This window comes from Gigantopelta aegis, chromosome 6 (assembly GCF_016097555.1).
Source record: "Gigantopelta aegis isolate Gae_Host chromosome 6, Gae_host_genome, whole genome shotgun sequence".
NCBI classification, from domain to species: domain Eukaryota; kingdom Metazoa; phylum Mollusca; class Gastropoda; order Neomphalida; family Peltospiridae; genus Gigantopelta; species Gigantopelta aegis.
Genome location: NC_054704.1, coordinates 64,309,663 through 64,324,415, shown reverse-complemented (window position 1 = coordinate 64,324,415; position 14,753 = coordinate 64,309,663). Strand labels below are relative to the sequence as shown.

The 14,753-nt window shown below is 35.0% G+C and overlaps 1 protein-coding gene across 5 annotated transcripts in view; it reads right to left on the bottom strand.

Annotated features, from left to right (window-relative positions):
* The window catches only part of LOC121375259 (protein Fe65 homolog), a 127,967-nt gene that overhangs the window by 13,151 nt on the left and 100,063 nt on the right, over positions 1 to 14,753 (bottom strand). For 4 of the 5 annotated variants that reach the window (XM_041502626.1, XM_041502625.1, XM_041502629.1 and 1 more), the window contains exons 9-15: positions 12,024 to 12,151; positions 10,923 to 10,928; positions 4,851 to 5,077; positions 3,788 to 3,874; positions 3,012 to 3,127; positions 2,580 to 2,653; positions 1,482 to 1,590 (exon numbers count right to left, since the gene is read on the bottom strand). In XM_041502626.1, the coding sequence (XP_041358560.1) occupies positions 1,482 to 1,590; positions 2,580 to 2,653; positions 3,012 to 3,127; positions 3,788 to 3,874; positions 4,851 to 5,077; positions 10,923 to 10,928; positions 12,024 to 12,151 (747 nt within the window). The remainder of the gene's footprint in view (positions 1 to 1,481; positions 1,591 to 2,579; positions 2,654 to 3,011; positions 3,128 to 3,787; positions 3,875 to 4,850; positions 5,078 to 10,922; positions 10,929 to 12,023; positions 12,152 to 14,753) is intronic. The other variant, XM_041502628.1, reaches the window with a different exon arrangement.

The following is a 14,753-nucleotide window of genomic DNA, read 5'->3' as shown; positions in this document are numbered from 1 at the left end:
GTCTCAATTGTCACACACAAACACAATATTCTCTACATGACTAATTTTAAACTAAGATTACCTTGCAAGCAGCCTCGATTGTCACACACAAACACAATATTCCCTATATGACTAATTTTAGACTAAGATTACCTTGCACGCAGTCTCGATTGTCACACACAAACACAATATTCTCTACATGACTAATTTTAAACTAAGATTACCTTGCAAGCAGCCTCGATTGTCACACACAAACACAATATTCCCTATATGACTAATTTTAGACTAAGATTACCTTGCAAGCAGCCTCGATTGTTATACACAAACACAATATTCTCTATATGACTAATTTTAAACTAAGATTACCTTGCAAGCAGCCTCGATTGTCACATACAAACACAATATTCTCTATATGACTAATTTTAGACTAAGATTACCTTGCAAGCAGCCTCGATTGTTATACACAAACACAATATTCTCTATATGTCTAATTATAAACTAAGATTACCTTGCAAGCAGCCTCGATTGTTATACACAAACACAATATTCTCTATATGACTAATTTTAGACTAAGATTACCTTGCAAGCAGCCTTGATTGTTATACACAAACACAATATTCTCTATATGACTAATTTTAAACTAAGATTACCTTGCAAGCAGCCTCGCTTGTCACACACAAACACAATATTCTCTGTATGACTAATTTTAGACTAAGATTACCTTGCAAGCAGCTTCGATTGTCACACACAAACACAATATTCTCTATATGACTAATTTTAGACTAAGATTACCTTGCAAGCAGCTTCGATTGTCACACACAAACAGAATATTCTCTATATGACTAATTTTAGACTAAGATTACCTTGCAAGCAGCCTCGATTGTCACACACAAACACAATATTCTCTGTATGACTAATTTTAAACTAAGATTACCTTGCAAGCAGCCTCGATTGTCACATACAAACACAATATTCTCTATATGACTAATTTTAGACTAAGATTACCTTGCAAGCAGCCTCGATTGTTATACACAAACACAATATTCTCTATATGTCTAATTTTAAACTAAGATTACCTTGCAAGCAGCCTCGATTGTTATACACAAACACAATATTCTCTATATGACTAATTTTAGACTAAGATTACCTTGCAAGCAGCCTCGATTGTTATACACAAACACAATATTCTCTATATGACTAATTTTAGACTAAGATTACCTTGCAAGCAGCCTTGATTGTTATACACAAACACAATATTCTCTATATGACTAATTTTAGACTAAGATTACCTTGCAAGCAGCTTCGAATGTCACACACAAACACAATATTCTCTATATGACTAATTTTAAACTAAGATTACCTTGCAAGCAGCCTCGATTGTCACATACAAACACAATATTCTCTATATGACTAATTTTAAACTAAGATTACCTTGCAAGCAGCCTCGATTGTTACATACAAATACAATATTCTCTATATGACTAATTTTAAACTAAGATTACCTTGCAAGCAGCCTCGATGGTCTTGCACAGGGGTCCAGCGGAGGGCTCGCAGTGAAAGATGTGAGCCACAAACTTGTCCTGGGCATCATGCATGATGTATGCACACAGTCTGGAGTAAATAGATTTCAGAAACAATGTGACGACTATAAACATAGTTTTTATTACAAAAACATTGGCGAGGTTTTGAAAATCTGAGAGGGTATATACATCACTGCTTATGATTTCTGTCAAATTAATATTATCAACAATAGTTTTAAATAACTAATGCATTCATGAAACAATGATGCCCAATGAAGTGTTACAGATATTTATTCTGTCATTTATGATATCCAAGTGACACACCGCAAAAACAGAGATACTTTTTACAGACAGAAAATATTAATTTTCATGCCACACGATTATTATTCAACAAACACCATTCAGCTCTGAATTTCTGTTACATTCCTTACAACATAAAGTCATCCCATTGGTCCAGACATAGCAACGGGAGTTTGTTCATTTATCGATGAACGTAAAAATTATGTCGTCAGGGAACGTCATATCTGATGATGCCATTTTTTATGGGCAAGTTGTCTTATTGAGCGTTATTGTTTATGGATAAAAAATAATTCAAAATAAAGTATGACGTTTTAGTGTTATTATTAGCCTGTATGATTCAAATTTAATTATAAGCATTCTCTGTTATTTCTTTTATGTTCATTTGAGTATGAACAAAACAAATCATCCGCAAACTTATATGAGAACGGCTTTGCCAATTCACACAGTTTGTGGATGATTTTTTTTTTTTATATCCCGATGAACGTAAAAGAAATAAAAGACAATCCTTAACTGATTCTGGTTAAACATTAAAAATCTCTGGATTACATTGTGAAGATTACAGCAAGCCTGAAATCCCACTTCCTCTGTTTTTGCATGCAAATAACCAATATGTATGCTTTTATGGTAATTCAACTATGTGATATAATTTGCTGTTTTATTGCTGTGTAGCAAATTAATATGCAAATAACCAAATAAATCTACAAGACAATTTGTGATTAAATGGCGTGGAATATAGTTGTAGTTCAGATAATTGTTGATTTAAAAAGACTACCAACTCACTTGACATTCTCCAGAGCTATTCCCATGAAGGACAAAAATCTCACTCGACACTCCTGCAACTTGGTTTCTGGATTCTGAAATAGAAAGCCAGTAGCTAGAGCTGTTCCAGGTGTGTGTATGTGTATATGTGGCAGTGTGTATTTGTGTGTGTATTTGTGCACGTGTGTATGTGTGTTTGTGTGTGTGTCAATGTGCTTTTGTGTGTGTCAGTGTGTGTGTGTATTTGTGTGTATGTGTGCGTAGTGTGTCTGACAGTATAGTGATGGCATTTTAAAAATTATACCCACCACCCAGAATCAGATGATACATGAAGTAATTAGAGCGGTGAAGTCGAAATTTGTAGTTTTAGTTACAGTGACCATGAATGAATGTTTGTGTTAATATTCAACTGGTGAATGTTAAAAACCATGACGGTATGTGAGAGAAACTAACCTTGTGTTCTGTGATGGTGACAGTGGAAGGAGCGACAGACACACAGACAAACTGCCACTTCTCCGGAGGAACTTTGCGACATGCCCGCTCTATTGCTTCATTTACAATGTCAGTGCCTGCCGATAAATAATCAATACAACTTGATTGAGAGTATTCACTGTGTATATAAGCAAGTCTAATTTTCTAAACTTCTGTTACAGCCTTTCAAAAGGATTCACCCAATGAGAGCTTCACATTTGTTTGCTCTCACAAAAGCTCTGTTATTGTAGTCAAATTTAAAAAGATAAAATCTGTATTAAAGAAAATATTGATGGTAAGTCTCACGTTTTTTAGTGAACTAAAAGTTAGTTAGTTTTGTTTAACACCACTAAAGCACATTGGCTATTGGATGTCAAACATTTGGTAATTTTGACATATACTGTAGTCTTAGAGTGGAAACACACTATATTTTTCAATCAGTAGCAAGGGATCTTTTATATGTACCATCCCACAGACAGGATAGCACATACCACAGCCTTTGATATACCAGTCGTGGTGCACTGTATGGAATGGGAAATAGCCCAATGGGCCCATTGACAGGCATCGATCCTAGACTGACCGTGCATCAAGTGAACGTTTAACACTGGGCTACACCCCGCCCCCTTTTAATGCAATAAATAACAGAACCAAAATGCACATGCACTCATCTTCAATGGGGATGGTACCAAATAAACAAAGACAATTTACAGGAATAATTATGCTATGAATAAAGTAAAAATCACTGGAATGTTAATAACCTGTTGGCCGACACACAAGCTGGGTTCCAAGATAGTGACAGCGTATATCTTTCTTCGGTTCTTCCATCGGGGTGGGAAATGATGTGTCTGAAAAAATTATCAACATTATATAAACATAAAGAAGAAGAAGAAAAAGGAGGAAAAGTAAAAAAAGAGAAAAGAAGTCAACTGGTGTACTCAATATTAACATTTTAGCAGAGTTCGTAATCGTTTATGGTAGTATGGTATGATGAAGCAAATCAACACTACCAGAATCCAAGCAGTCAGTGTCACAGAAAGTTTTTGAAAAGTTTGTTTTGTTTAATGAAACCACTAGAGCACATTGATATCGGCTATTGGATGTCAAACATTTGGTAATTTTGACAAATAGCCTTGAAGAGGAAACCCGCTACATTTTTCCATCAGTAGCAAGGGATCTTTTATATGCATCTCACAGACAGGATAGCACATGCCATGGCCTTTTATATACCAGCCATAGTGCACTGGTTGAAATTAGAAATAGCTAAATGGGCCCACCGACGGGGATGGATCCCAAACCGACTGCACATGAAGCGAGCGCTACACCATTGGGCTACATTTAGTAGTATTAATTAAAGGAGTAGTTAAAAGAAATTCAACAATGGTGATTACACTAAGACAACAAAATCCGATGTTTGATTCTAAACGCATAAATAAAAAAGCATTGACTCTACTTATTATATAGAATAAAATATTTTTAACTTTCAACTTTTTTTTACTGTTAAATAACACATTTTCATTTTTAAAGTATTTATAAACTTTTTACGAGAAAATATGTCAGCAAATGTTATAAATGTGTACCCCCTTAACGTGGGTTTGTGAAAAATGCATCCAGAAATTTACCATAAAGGGGCGCTCTCATTATGTGATTAGTTGCACCGACTTGCCGAATTCGATTTGTCGGCCCTACAAAAGTCGGAACATAACATGCCTACATCCAAAAAACAATTCAGGCACGTATAAGACTAAAATTGCCTGTGACAAGTCGGTGCGACTAATTGCATAATGAGAATGCCCCTAAGACCCTCCTCCCTGGTGAACGTACTGTTGTAGAGACTCTGGAAGGTCATCTTCTGTCCGTTCGCGTTCACCTTCTCCAGGTTGGGCAGGTCGGTCGGCCGATTCAGTTTCTGCATGGTCGTGCGCTCCACCATCAGCTTCTTGCAGATGTCTCGCAGCGTGTTCGCAATCTGACGTGCCGGCACGTCGCACCGGAACACGTGACACATGTGTCGCTGTGTCGTCTTGTCACGTGCTACGTAGGCAAAATCCCTGAAATAAGTGTTTAATTTTTTTTTAAATACATAGACCACGTACATTCCCAAGCAAAAATGCATGCTTGCGGCTAGGTTGTTGCAAGGTAGTTACAAGGTTGTTACACAGTAGTACAAGCAATGCAAGCTATTTGCAAGCTAACTTTTAGCTCGCGTAAGGTAGTCAGTATTTCTGCAAGCTTGCCGCATGCATGTTTTCATTTGTGAAAGCATGCGCCAGCTTGCTGCATGCATGTCTTCAACTGTGCAAGCTTCCCGCAAGCATGTTTTCATTTTTGCTAGCTTGCTGCAAGCATATCTTCAACTGTGCAAGCTTCCTGCAAGCATGTTTTCATTTTGCAAGCTTGCTGCATGCATATCTTCAACTGTGCAAGCTTCCCGCAAGCATGTTTTCATTTTTGTAAGCTTGCTGCATGTATATCTTCAACTGTGAAAGCATGTCTACACTTGTGGAGAAAAAGCTAAGTCCAAATCATTTACATGGTTATTTTGTTTTAATTCATAACTTCTCATATGATTTATCAAATTCAGTGGGAACAGTGGCTAAACAACCAAACATACATGTTACAGATTTAGATAGTATTTACAATAATAATTAAAACAAAATTAATATTAATACATACGAATGATAATACAATATGGTTAAAACAGAATGATCTTGTAATAATTGGATTTTCAATTGGCCCTCAAAATAATAACATATGCATGGCCATGAGAGGATGACATGGGCCATGTTTGGTTGAAATTAGCCTGGTGGAATTTGAGAAGATGTTGAAAATGTCTGAGCCAATCAGAGGCCAGGGTGGCCATCTTGGATTTTGAATCAGCCACAAAAATAACAACACTTAGTAAGTCATGAGAGAATCACTTGGACTAAGTTTGATTAAAACCTGCCTGGTGGACCTTGAAAAGAAGCAAAAAAAATTCTCTGTCAATCAGAGGCCAGGGCAGCGATCTTGATTTTAAATCTGCCCGAAAAAATTACAAACTTGGTCAGGGCCATGAGTGGATCATTAGGAATACATATGGTTTAAATCTGCATGGTGGAACTTGAGTAAAAGTTAAAAATGTCTCAGTTATTCAGAGGCCAGGGCGGCCATCTTGGAATTTTTATTGGCCTGAAAAATAACAACACTTGGTCAGGTCTATAAGAGGATCATTTGGACCAAGTTTGGTTGAATCCTGCTTGGTGGAACAGGAGAAAAAAACAAAACAAGAAGAAACAAACAAATGACTTTACACCACAGTGTGGATCTCCAGATAGTGGAGGAATATAACCTAAAACAAGAAGAAGAAGAAGAATATAGGACCAGGAGCTTTTTAGCATATTAGTTTAGTCAAGACTATCCCACATAAATGGAACATGTCTATCAGACAGGTAAACTAATTTTGTAGCCTAAGTATCTGACAACATGTAGCACCTATTTTTTTGTTTTAACTGTTCATGTTTTTCACTTTAAAACCATTGTTGTTTTTTTAAAGAATTATACAAGATGCAAGATGGCTGCCACTGATGGAAGCTTGTAGGTAGATCGTCGCAAGCTTGCAGGAAGCTCGTCGCAAGCTTGCGGGAAGCTCGTTGCAAGCATGCGGGAAGCTCGTAGCAAGCTTGCAGCAAGATTGTAAAAAGGTTCCAAATACTAGCTTAAACTGAACAAGCTTGCAACAAGCTTCCCGCAAGCTCGTCGCAAGCTTGCGGGAAGCTCGTCGCAAGCTTGCGGGAAGCTCGTCGCAAGCTTGCAGCAAGGTTGTAAAAAGGTTCCAAATACTAGCTCGAAACGCGGTAGTTACTACCTTGCCGCAAGGTTGTTACCAGCTATTTATTAAGCTTGCAATTTTTGTTTGGGAATTATGATGCTAATAGTGAATTAAATTTCATCTACAACACCAAGTGTTCACTTATTTACTTCTTTCAGTAATTTATCACTGAATTACTACTGAATTGTTAAAATAAAATAAATCATTAATTTTTCAAATATACTGTTCAAAAATAAGTAGGGGATATTAAAAAATATATATGACACAATGTAAAGAGATGTTTTTATATTTGTCAGAATAGTAATTAGTTGTAAAGCTGAAACACTCATGTGACAAGTCACTGTAAACTGATGGCGAGTGTGTTCTGTATTATGATTGGTTAATTACATTCTTTTTTCGGGATCAAATGAAAATAACACCCAGAAAGATAATGACGTCATTTGCAACTGGAACAGGGCAAGTTGACGGTTCAAGGGTCAACAGTTAAGATTGTAGCCAGGTATTTTTTTCAAGAAATACCAAATATACAATTAGTTTATATACAATGATTCAGTTTACAATGAACACAACCATATGGAGTTTTTAGATTTGTGGGTGTTATTGTCTATCTGATGCCCACAAATGTTTCCTTTTTATCCTCAGAGCTGACGCCTTCGGTCAAAAACGACATTTGCCAGATCAATTAAGACCATAACACCCGCACATCTAAAACCTCCATATGGTTATCTCCTAACTGACAAAAAAAGTTTAAACCAGGTGAGTGAGGTATGCCTGGATGTTACCCAGATATGCAATGAGGGTTGTTATTGTGAAAGTTAAGATTTTCTTTCATGCACTAATAATGGCTAAAACTCCCCCAATTCACCAAGCATGTACAACTCCGACGTGGAATACTCCTGATCAAACAGCATTTTTTTTGGAATCCTGTACATTCCTCCCGGAGCGTGGCACCTATATCTGCCAAACTGGTTGGATGTAACTATAAACCAAGTTTCATCGATGTGGGACTTACTGTTTGTGAAAAATGGAGTTCAATGCAAAACTTTAACATTGAGCAATATGAGAAGGTTAATGCCATCCCTCGAAAAGTAATACCTTTATCTCGCCTTTTTACTTTGTAAAGACAAGACAAAAGAAGGACAATATCTAGCGGGCTATGTGACTGCTATATTTAGCAAGTACAGCTGCTAATTTAATATTGAGGTTGACAACAAAATGTTTAAGTTATCTACCATTAAACCTGAGCACTGCCACATTTTGCTGTTATGTAAATGGCAGCATCACACATGCACTGATGTTATCATTTACTAAGATTCAGTCCTTAAAATAACAAGTAACTTCAAACCAATGAATTACTTAAATACCAGAGAGGTTTACTCAAAGAAAGATTTAAAAAGGTATATAAAGACCTTGGTTTTTAAGGTGTGCGGGTGCGATCGCGCTTGTACTGTGCACATAATTTCAATCTGACGAGTGTGAAAAACAGCTCATGTTACACTTGACAAACGATAAATTTGTATATTCATTTCCACTATTTAAAAAAAATCAACAGTTTTCATAGCTCATTTAGCCGATAGGAATGTCCTTTTATTAAAACAATAAAAACATGGCAGTGGCTTCTATGCAGTCGTTTAACTGGTATTTCTCTTTACAAATCGGGAAATACTGGTTTAATAGACAATTTTGTAAATGTACCAGTCAAAATCCAATCGGAGCTACACTGCCGATTTAATTTATTTTGCAGAGTGCAATTTTTCACTTGCCTTAGCATATTGAGGTGTGTGATTTTCCACTCGCCTGAATTTTTCAAAACCCAAGGACTGTATATATATTTAAATCAAGACCCAATTCTTAAACTGGACTATTGTAAGCAAAGTAACGACAACATGGGGGATATTGGTGTGGTGCCTGATCCTACAGTCCATTGCACCTCAAATAAGCTGACAGAGATACATCCTCTTTTACTTAAAACTTATTTTCGTCCTTTAGGGTTCAAGCACATTGTCCTGGGCACACACCTCAGCTATCTGGGCTGTTTGTCCAATACAGTGGATTAGTGGTTAGTCATTATATTGGTGAGAAAAACGTCGGTGTAGAGACCTATCAATATAGTCATTAAAACTAGTTTTGGGTGGGTGCTGGTAGTGGTACTATAGGGTAAAAAAGGGCTACTACGGAGGACAGTGAGATACATCCAGCCCCTTCTTGCTTAAATCCTAACAACTAATAGTAATCACATTAATACAGCATACAGTAAAATGACATGCAATTTAACTTAAAAGGAGATTGAAACATAACAATGAAGTTTGTGAGAATTCTAACCAAAGGCCAATAACTCCACTAAACCATCAAATATACAAGGAAAGACAATTAAATTAGGTATAACAGTGATATCTATCCTGCAATCACTATATAAAACATATTTATATCTATGTGTATTTATTGTTTCTAATAATAATTGCAATGCATTAATTATTTAAATGCTATTTAGTCTTCAATTACTATTATGCAGTATTTTTTCTTACATCATTTTGGCAAAGGAGATAACTCGTGACAAATTAATTTGTTATAATGTCAAATTCGATATAACAATAAATTGACCCAGGGACGAACGTGGCTGTTGTAACGAGGTCTGACTGTACTGGCAAGATATGTACTAGATAAATTTCTATATTTTTGGTCACTCACCAACAATATAGCTTTTTAGGATATAACAATTTTTTCCCCTTAGTTACGATCAGCAAAGGAATAATGACTGTTTTTCCTTACACTTACAGTATAAATAAAAATATTTTATGTTAAACTACATGTATATTATTTGAATATAATAACAGTGTTAGAGATTAACGGTATTCCGGTATCCCGGGGATACCAGAATTTAATTTTGGATACCAGACTTCAAGAACCCAGTATCCCACCGGGACACCATATACGGTTCTTGTTTTTTTTTTTAATCCTGCATTTTTATTTTTTGCTGAAACGGTGAAAGTCATCATTTATTGGTGAAGTTAAGTAACAGTATTTTTTAGCTCTTACGCAGTCTAATGCTATGCCGTAACAATATCTCCCCCAACTCGTACCCAGTCTAATGCTGGGAACCGCTAAGTGGCTGTTGGATGTTTCCTCCCTTCAAATTTTATTTGAGATATTTATTCCACATCTGCAGAAAATTTAATACAGGTAGGTTTATTATTAGTAATGTTAGAAACTCTGAATTACTGCTAAGTATTAATTTATGTCAGTATTACGCAAAAATAGATGCAGCAAATCGTTTTGCCAATTTTGCCAATGTTATTTATGAATTTCATTTAAGTGGGATACTAAATTTTCAGGTGGGATACCAGATTTTGTATTGTTAGTATCCAACTGGGATCCTGCTCAAATTTTTTAATCTCGAACACTGAATAACTATTTTCTTTTACAGTGTTCAAAATAAGCACTTGTCCAAACAAGTGAAAATCTGCTCGGACAAGCAAAGTGTACTTCAATGGTTGTCCAGTGGACAAGTGAAAATCTTCAATGCAGTTTTATTTTGAGCAATCAAAAACATTGTTCTTGCACTTTAATAAAACAAATCACTTATTGGGACAAGTGAAAATATGTGCTTATTTCTATCGCTGTTTTAGTGTTTAGATATTCTAGGTGACAAGGCAAGCAATATGTGTAGACCTACTATCATGTAAAATGATAAACTTGTGAATGTAATGGTTCATGTCATTTTATTTTCATATTATGTAAGATTGCAGGATAAATCAAGTAACTGTTTATTGCAATATCTGTCTCTGTCTCTGTGTCTCTCTCTAAATAAATAAAATGTGCATTCAGTCTAACTACTTAAGAATAACTATTAACTGTGACAAAGACAATGGTCTGCAGTGCTCTTTCTTAAAACAAAAATCATAAGTGCACCACAGGAAAGATGACATTCACAAAAATACACCTTAAAAACAAACTGTACATAAAAACAAACTGTACATAAAAACAAAACTGTACATAAAAACAAACTGTACATAAAAACAAAAATCAGATTCCACAGTTACAGTAATGAACATATAGAGATGAAAACTATTTGACACAGGAATTACCTTTCCCTGTTTCAGATAAATGGAAGGAAAAAACAATGAATTAAGAAATGTTTCTTTTTAAGCAATTACAAGTACAGGTAAAAGTATATTACATGTAAGTCTACCTTATTAGTAACAACAATGTTTTATCCTCATCCTGATATTTTTATCTTAAAAATATAATTAATTAAAATATTAAAAATATTACCATGTAATAAATTATCAATCTATATGCTTCAAATATTAATGTTATCAATTAAAAAGGTTTGTTATGCATATTTTACATCTGACATAAAAATATGTAACTACAAAATGATCGGATTTATTATTAATGAATTATAAATAAGTATCTACTAATTAGTCTCCACCAGGAAAGGCACGAAAACAGTTACTTTCTACAAAAGAGTTATCATTTACAATGTTTAGTGTTCGCCAGTACAGGCACGAAAACAGTTAATTTCTACAACAAAGTTGTCCTTTACAAGGTTCAGTGTTTGACAGTAAAGGTGAATGATGACCCCTACCTTTCTCCACACTCACCTGGAAAGTTTAAGGAGAACTGAAAATTGCTTGCCGTACAATAACATTTTTGATGAATTTTATTTCAAACTTCATGTGAATGCTCACCTGGCATCATTTAAGGAAAGTGATCTTCAGGCCCAATGGGCCATTTCTCGTTCTAGCCAGTGCACCACGACTGGCATGTGAAAGGCTGTGGTATGTGCTATCCTGTCTGTGGGATGGTGCATATAAAGATCCCTTGCCACTAATGGAAAAATGTAGCGGGTCTTCTCTAAGACTTTGTCAAAATTACCAAATGTCTAACATCCAACAGCCGATGATTACTAAATCAATGTGCTCTAGTGGTGTCATTAAACAAAAGAAACTCAACTCATCTTATTTATACTCATGGCGAAGACTGACTAATGGTTGTAACTAAACCACATCATCCACCAGTATCCAAACAGCACTATTTAATTTTGTCAACACAATTAACAAAGATTCTCAAATTAAACTAATACCATTTTAGTACTGGTAGAAACTGTATTATAAGAAAGACTATGCACCTTTCGTACAATCAACACTGAGTTGTTGTTGTTGTTTTAACATTAATTAGCTTACCTGCCGTTGTCCCTGCCGACGCCCCACACACGGATGGAGTGGATGGGCTGGTAGTGAAGCAGGCTGAGATCCTGGGTGTCCACAAGACGCAGACACATGCTGTCCAGATCCATGTACAGATCCTTGCCCTGTAACAAAACAACATCTCATAAAACCATGCGGAACCAACAGCAAGATTTAAAAAGCTACATAATCTACAGTCCTTCCCACAGGGAACGTCTTTTTTCATACTATGGAATTTATTACAAGTTATTTATTTCTTAACCGATTGTTTTCTAACTGCACACAAAAATAGTAAAAAAAAGAAATTGTTATTTTCAAAACACTCTCACTTTACTTCTTACATCAAACCAAACTAAAATTATTTACAAAAAACATTTATGAAGTAGAGTGAGACGGACTACAGGAACATGTTAATATAAAAGTCCACATTAGATTTTCATACAATATATATACAGGCCTTAATCTTGACAGCGAAATGAACATGTTTTTTCGCCGAAAGTCAGCTCAATTCACTGAGTTATTAGCAGTTGTGAGAAGTCAAAGTCGCCGTAATATTCTGGAGCTAATACGATTTCAAAAACGAAATCACACAACAGACATCAAAACCCCGACTTGTTTCTTGCCATAGCTCACTGTCGGACAGTGTGTTTACTTTGGCACCAGACTGTATCATAGAGCAATCGTGAACCCGCCTATTAACAGGAAATTATTTCTGCACACATGCACTGTAATGTACGATTGATTTGATGAAATAAATTTTTACCGTATTCAATTTATCATAAAAAATCAACGAACAAATGTTTATCCTCATGCTAATTTCTGTTGTGAAGAGATTAAATACATGTTGTAGTCAGTCTAATGTTGGTATTCTTCATACATCCATAAACCAGTCTATTGTTTTCCAAAGTGACGCATGTCGCGCCGTGTGCTGTGACCAGTCAAGGGTTGTTAATCCTCGGCCACATTAATTTCAGTAATACCATAAAATACTAATTAATACTTTAATTTTAACACTACGGCACATTATCAACTACTTAATAATATCACATTTTTAATGAAACATACAACTGTTTAAAATTGTATTAACGGAAGTAGTATTTTTATGGAAATATTACGGTTAGATCAGTGTAAAATTCAGAATTTTTCCAACTGAAAAAGGAAACTGGTGAAACGTTACGGAATGTACAGATAAATGTTCACTTCGTCTAATTTTATCAAACTTCTCCCCTTTCTTCTGGGAAGGGAGAAATCACTTCTCCTACTTTTTCAATTCTAGATTAGGGTCTGATATACATGTAGACCCTCTAGGTATTTCAATGTCTTAGCCATCCTCGAAAATATGAAGAGACATTAAATCTGGATCAGTAGTTTCTGTGAAAAAAAGAATTTCTGGCTATCAAGTTGTTTTAATGTGGTTTCATTAAAGAAACTAAACATGAAATCGGATATGAGTAAATCGCTTAATTTTAGGTAGTTATCAAAAAATAATTTAATCAGTTATGTTAAAATTATAAATCTGAAGATATTATATGGCTAATTTCAAAAAGTAGGTTAAGGACATTGAGTTACTGATTTAAAAAAAAAAATGAATTTAAGGTCTAAAAAAAAAGGATTCATACATACACTGTATGTATTTGAACTTATTTTCATTGTGGATATAAAATTTTACTGTTAATATTAAGTAACTTGTGTCTAGTTTGAAGCAAGCACATCTGACCAACAAAAGATATCTTTCAACAGCCTGTAGTATACAAGAAAAGAATATTTATTAACAATATGCCAGCATATTTTTGAATTCTGACCGTTTAATGTCAAATATGATGACTATTTTGATATTTGATCCAAAGAGAGGTAACCTGCTGAAAAAAAGCAAGGGATCTCTTATATGCACTCTCCAATACTTATTATAGTATATAGTGGAACTGCATTAATCCAGACAATGGACGGAGGAGCCGGCCAAGGCCGGCTCTTGTGCCCATGACAGGCCTGCGCTACAACAGCTTGTTCTGAATATGGACGTAAAACCCTATGACATGACATGACATGACATCCAGACAGTAAGCTTTTCCCCCCCGTGTCCAGATTAAGAAACTGAATTGTACCTGAAGAGTTATATCCTTTGAATGACAAGCCAATTAAAAAAAATCTTCTTATTTTAAAAATTAACATACAAAAGCAAACTAAATTAATAAAAGTGACAAATATATTTCTATTCCTAAAATATTAAACCGACTGATGAAAAATAATTTTATATATGTATATTTTAAGAAACCATTTTTGTTTTCAGTATCATTAAATCATTAATTTACTATTTCATAATCAGCTCTGTTTCCCAAGTCATTTTTTTACTTGCTTTTAAATTTTGTAATTTATTTATAGTCTACTGACATTTTCCCTTAATTTTAAAGGCTATACTTCTGTGACATTTTCCTTTTTCTTGTACTAAAAAAGATTGGCATCAAAATAACATATGTGACTGACGATCTCAACTTCATTAATAAAATTTTATAAAGGCAATGCAAATGTTAACAAAACAGTAACCTAGATCACTGAATCTTATCACTCCCATATTGACCCCCGCGCCTCAAACAAAAACCGTTTGAAACAAACACCTAAACAAACTCAAGAGGTGTGAGACCTTTTGCTGCCATTTTGGCATGAGTTACACACAGTAGTCTTTTGGTGTCGACTCAGAAACAGATATTAGGGCTCGAACTTAAACATTTG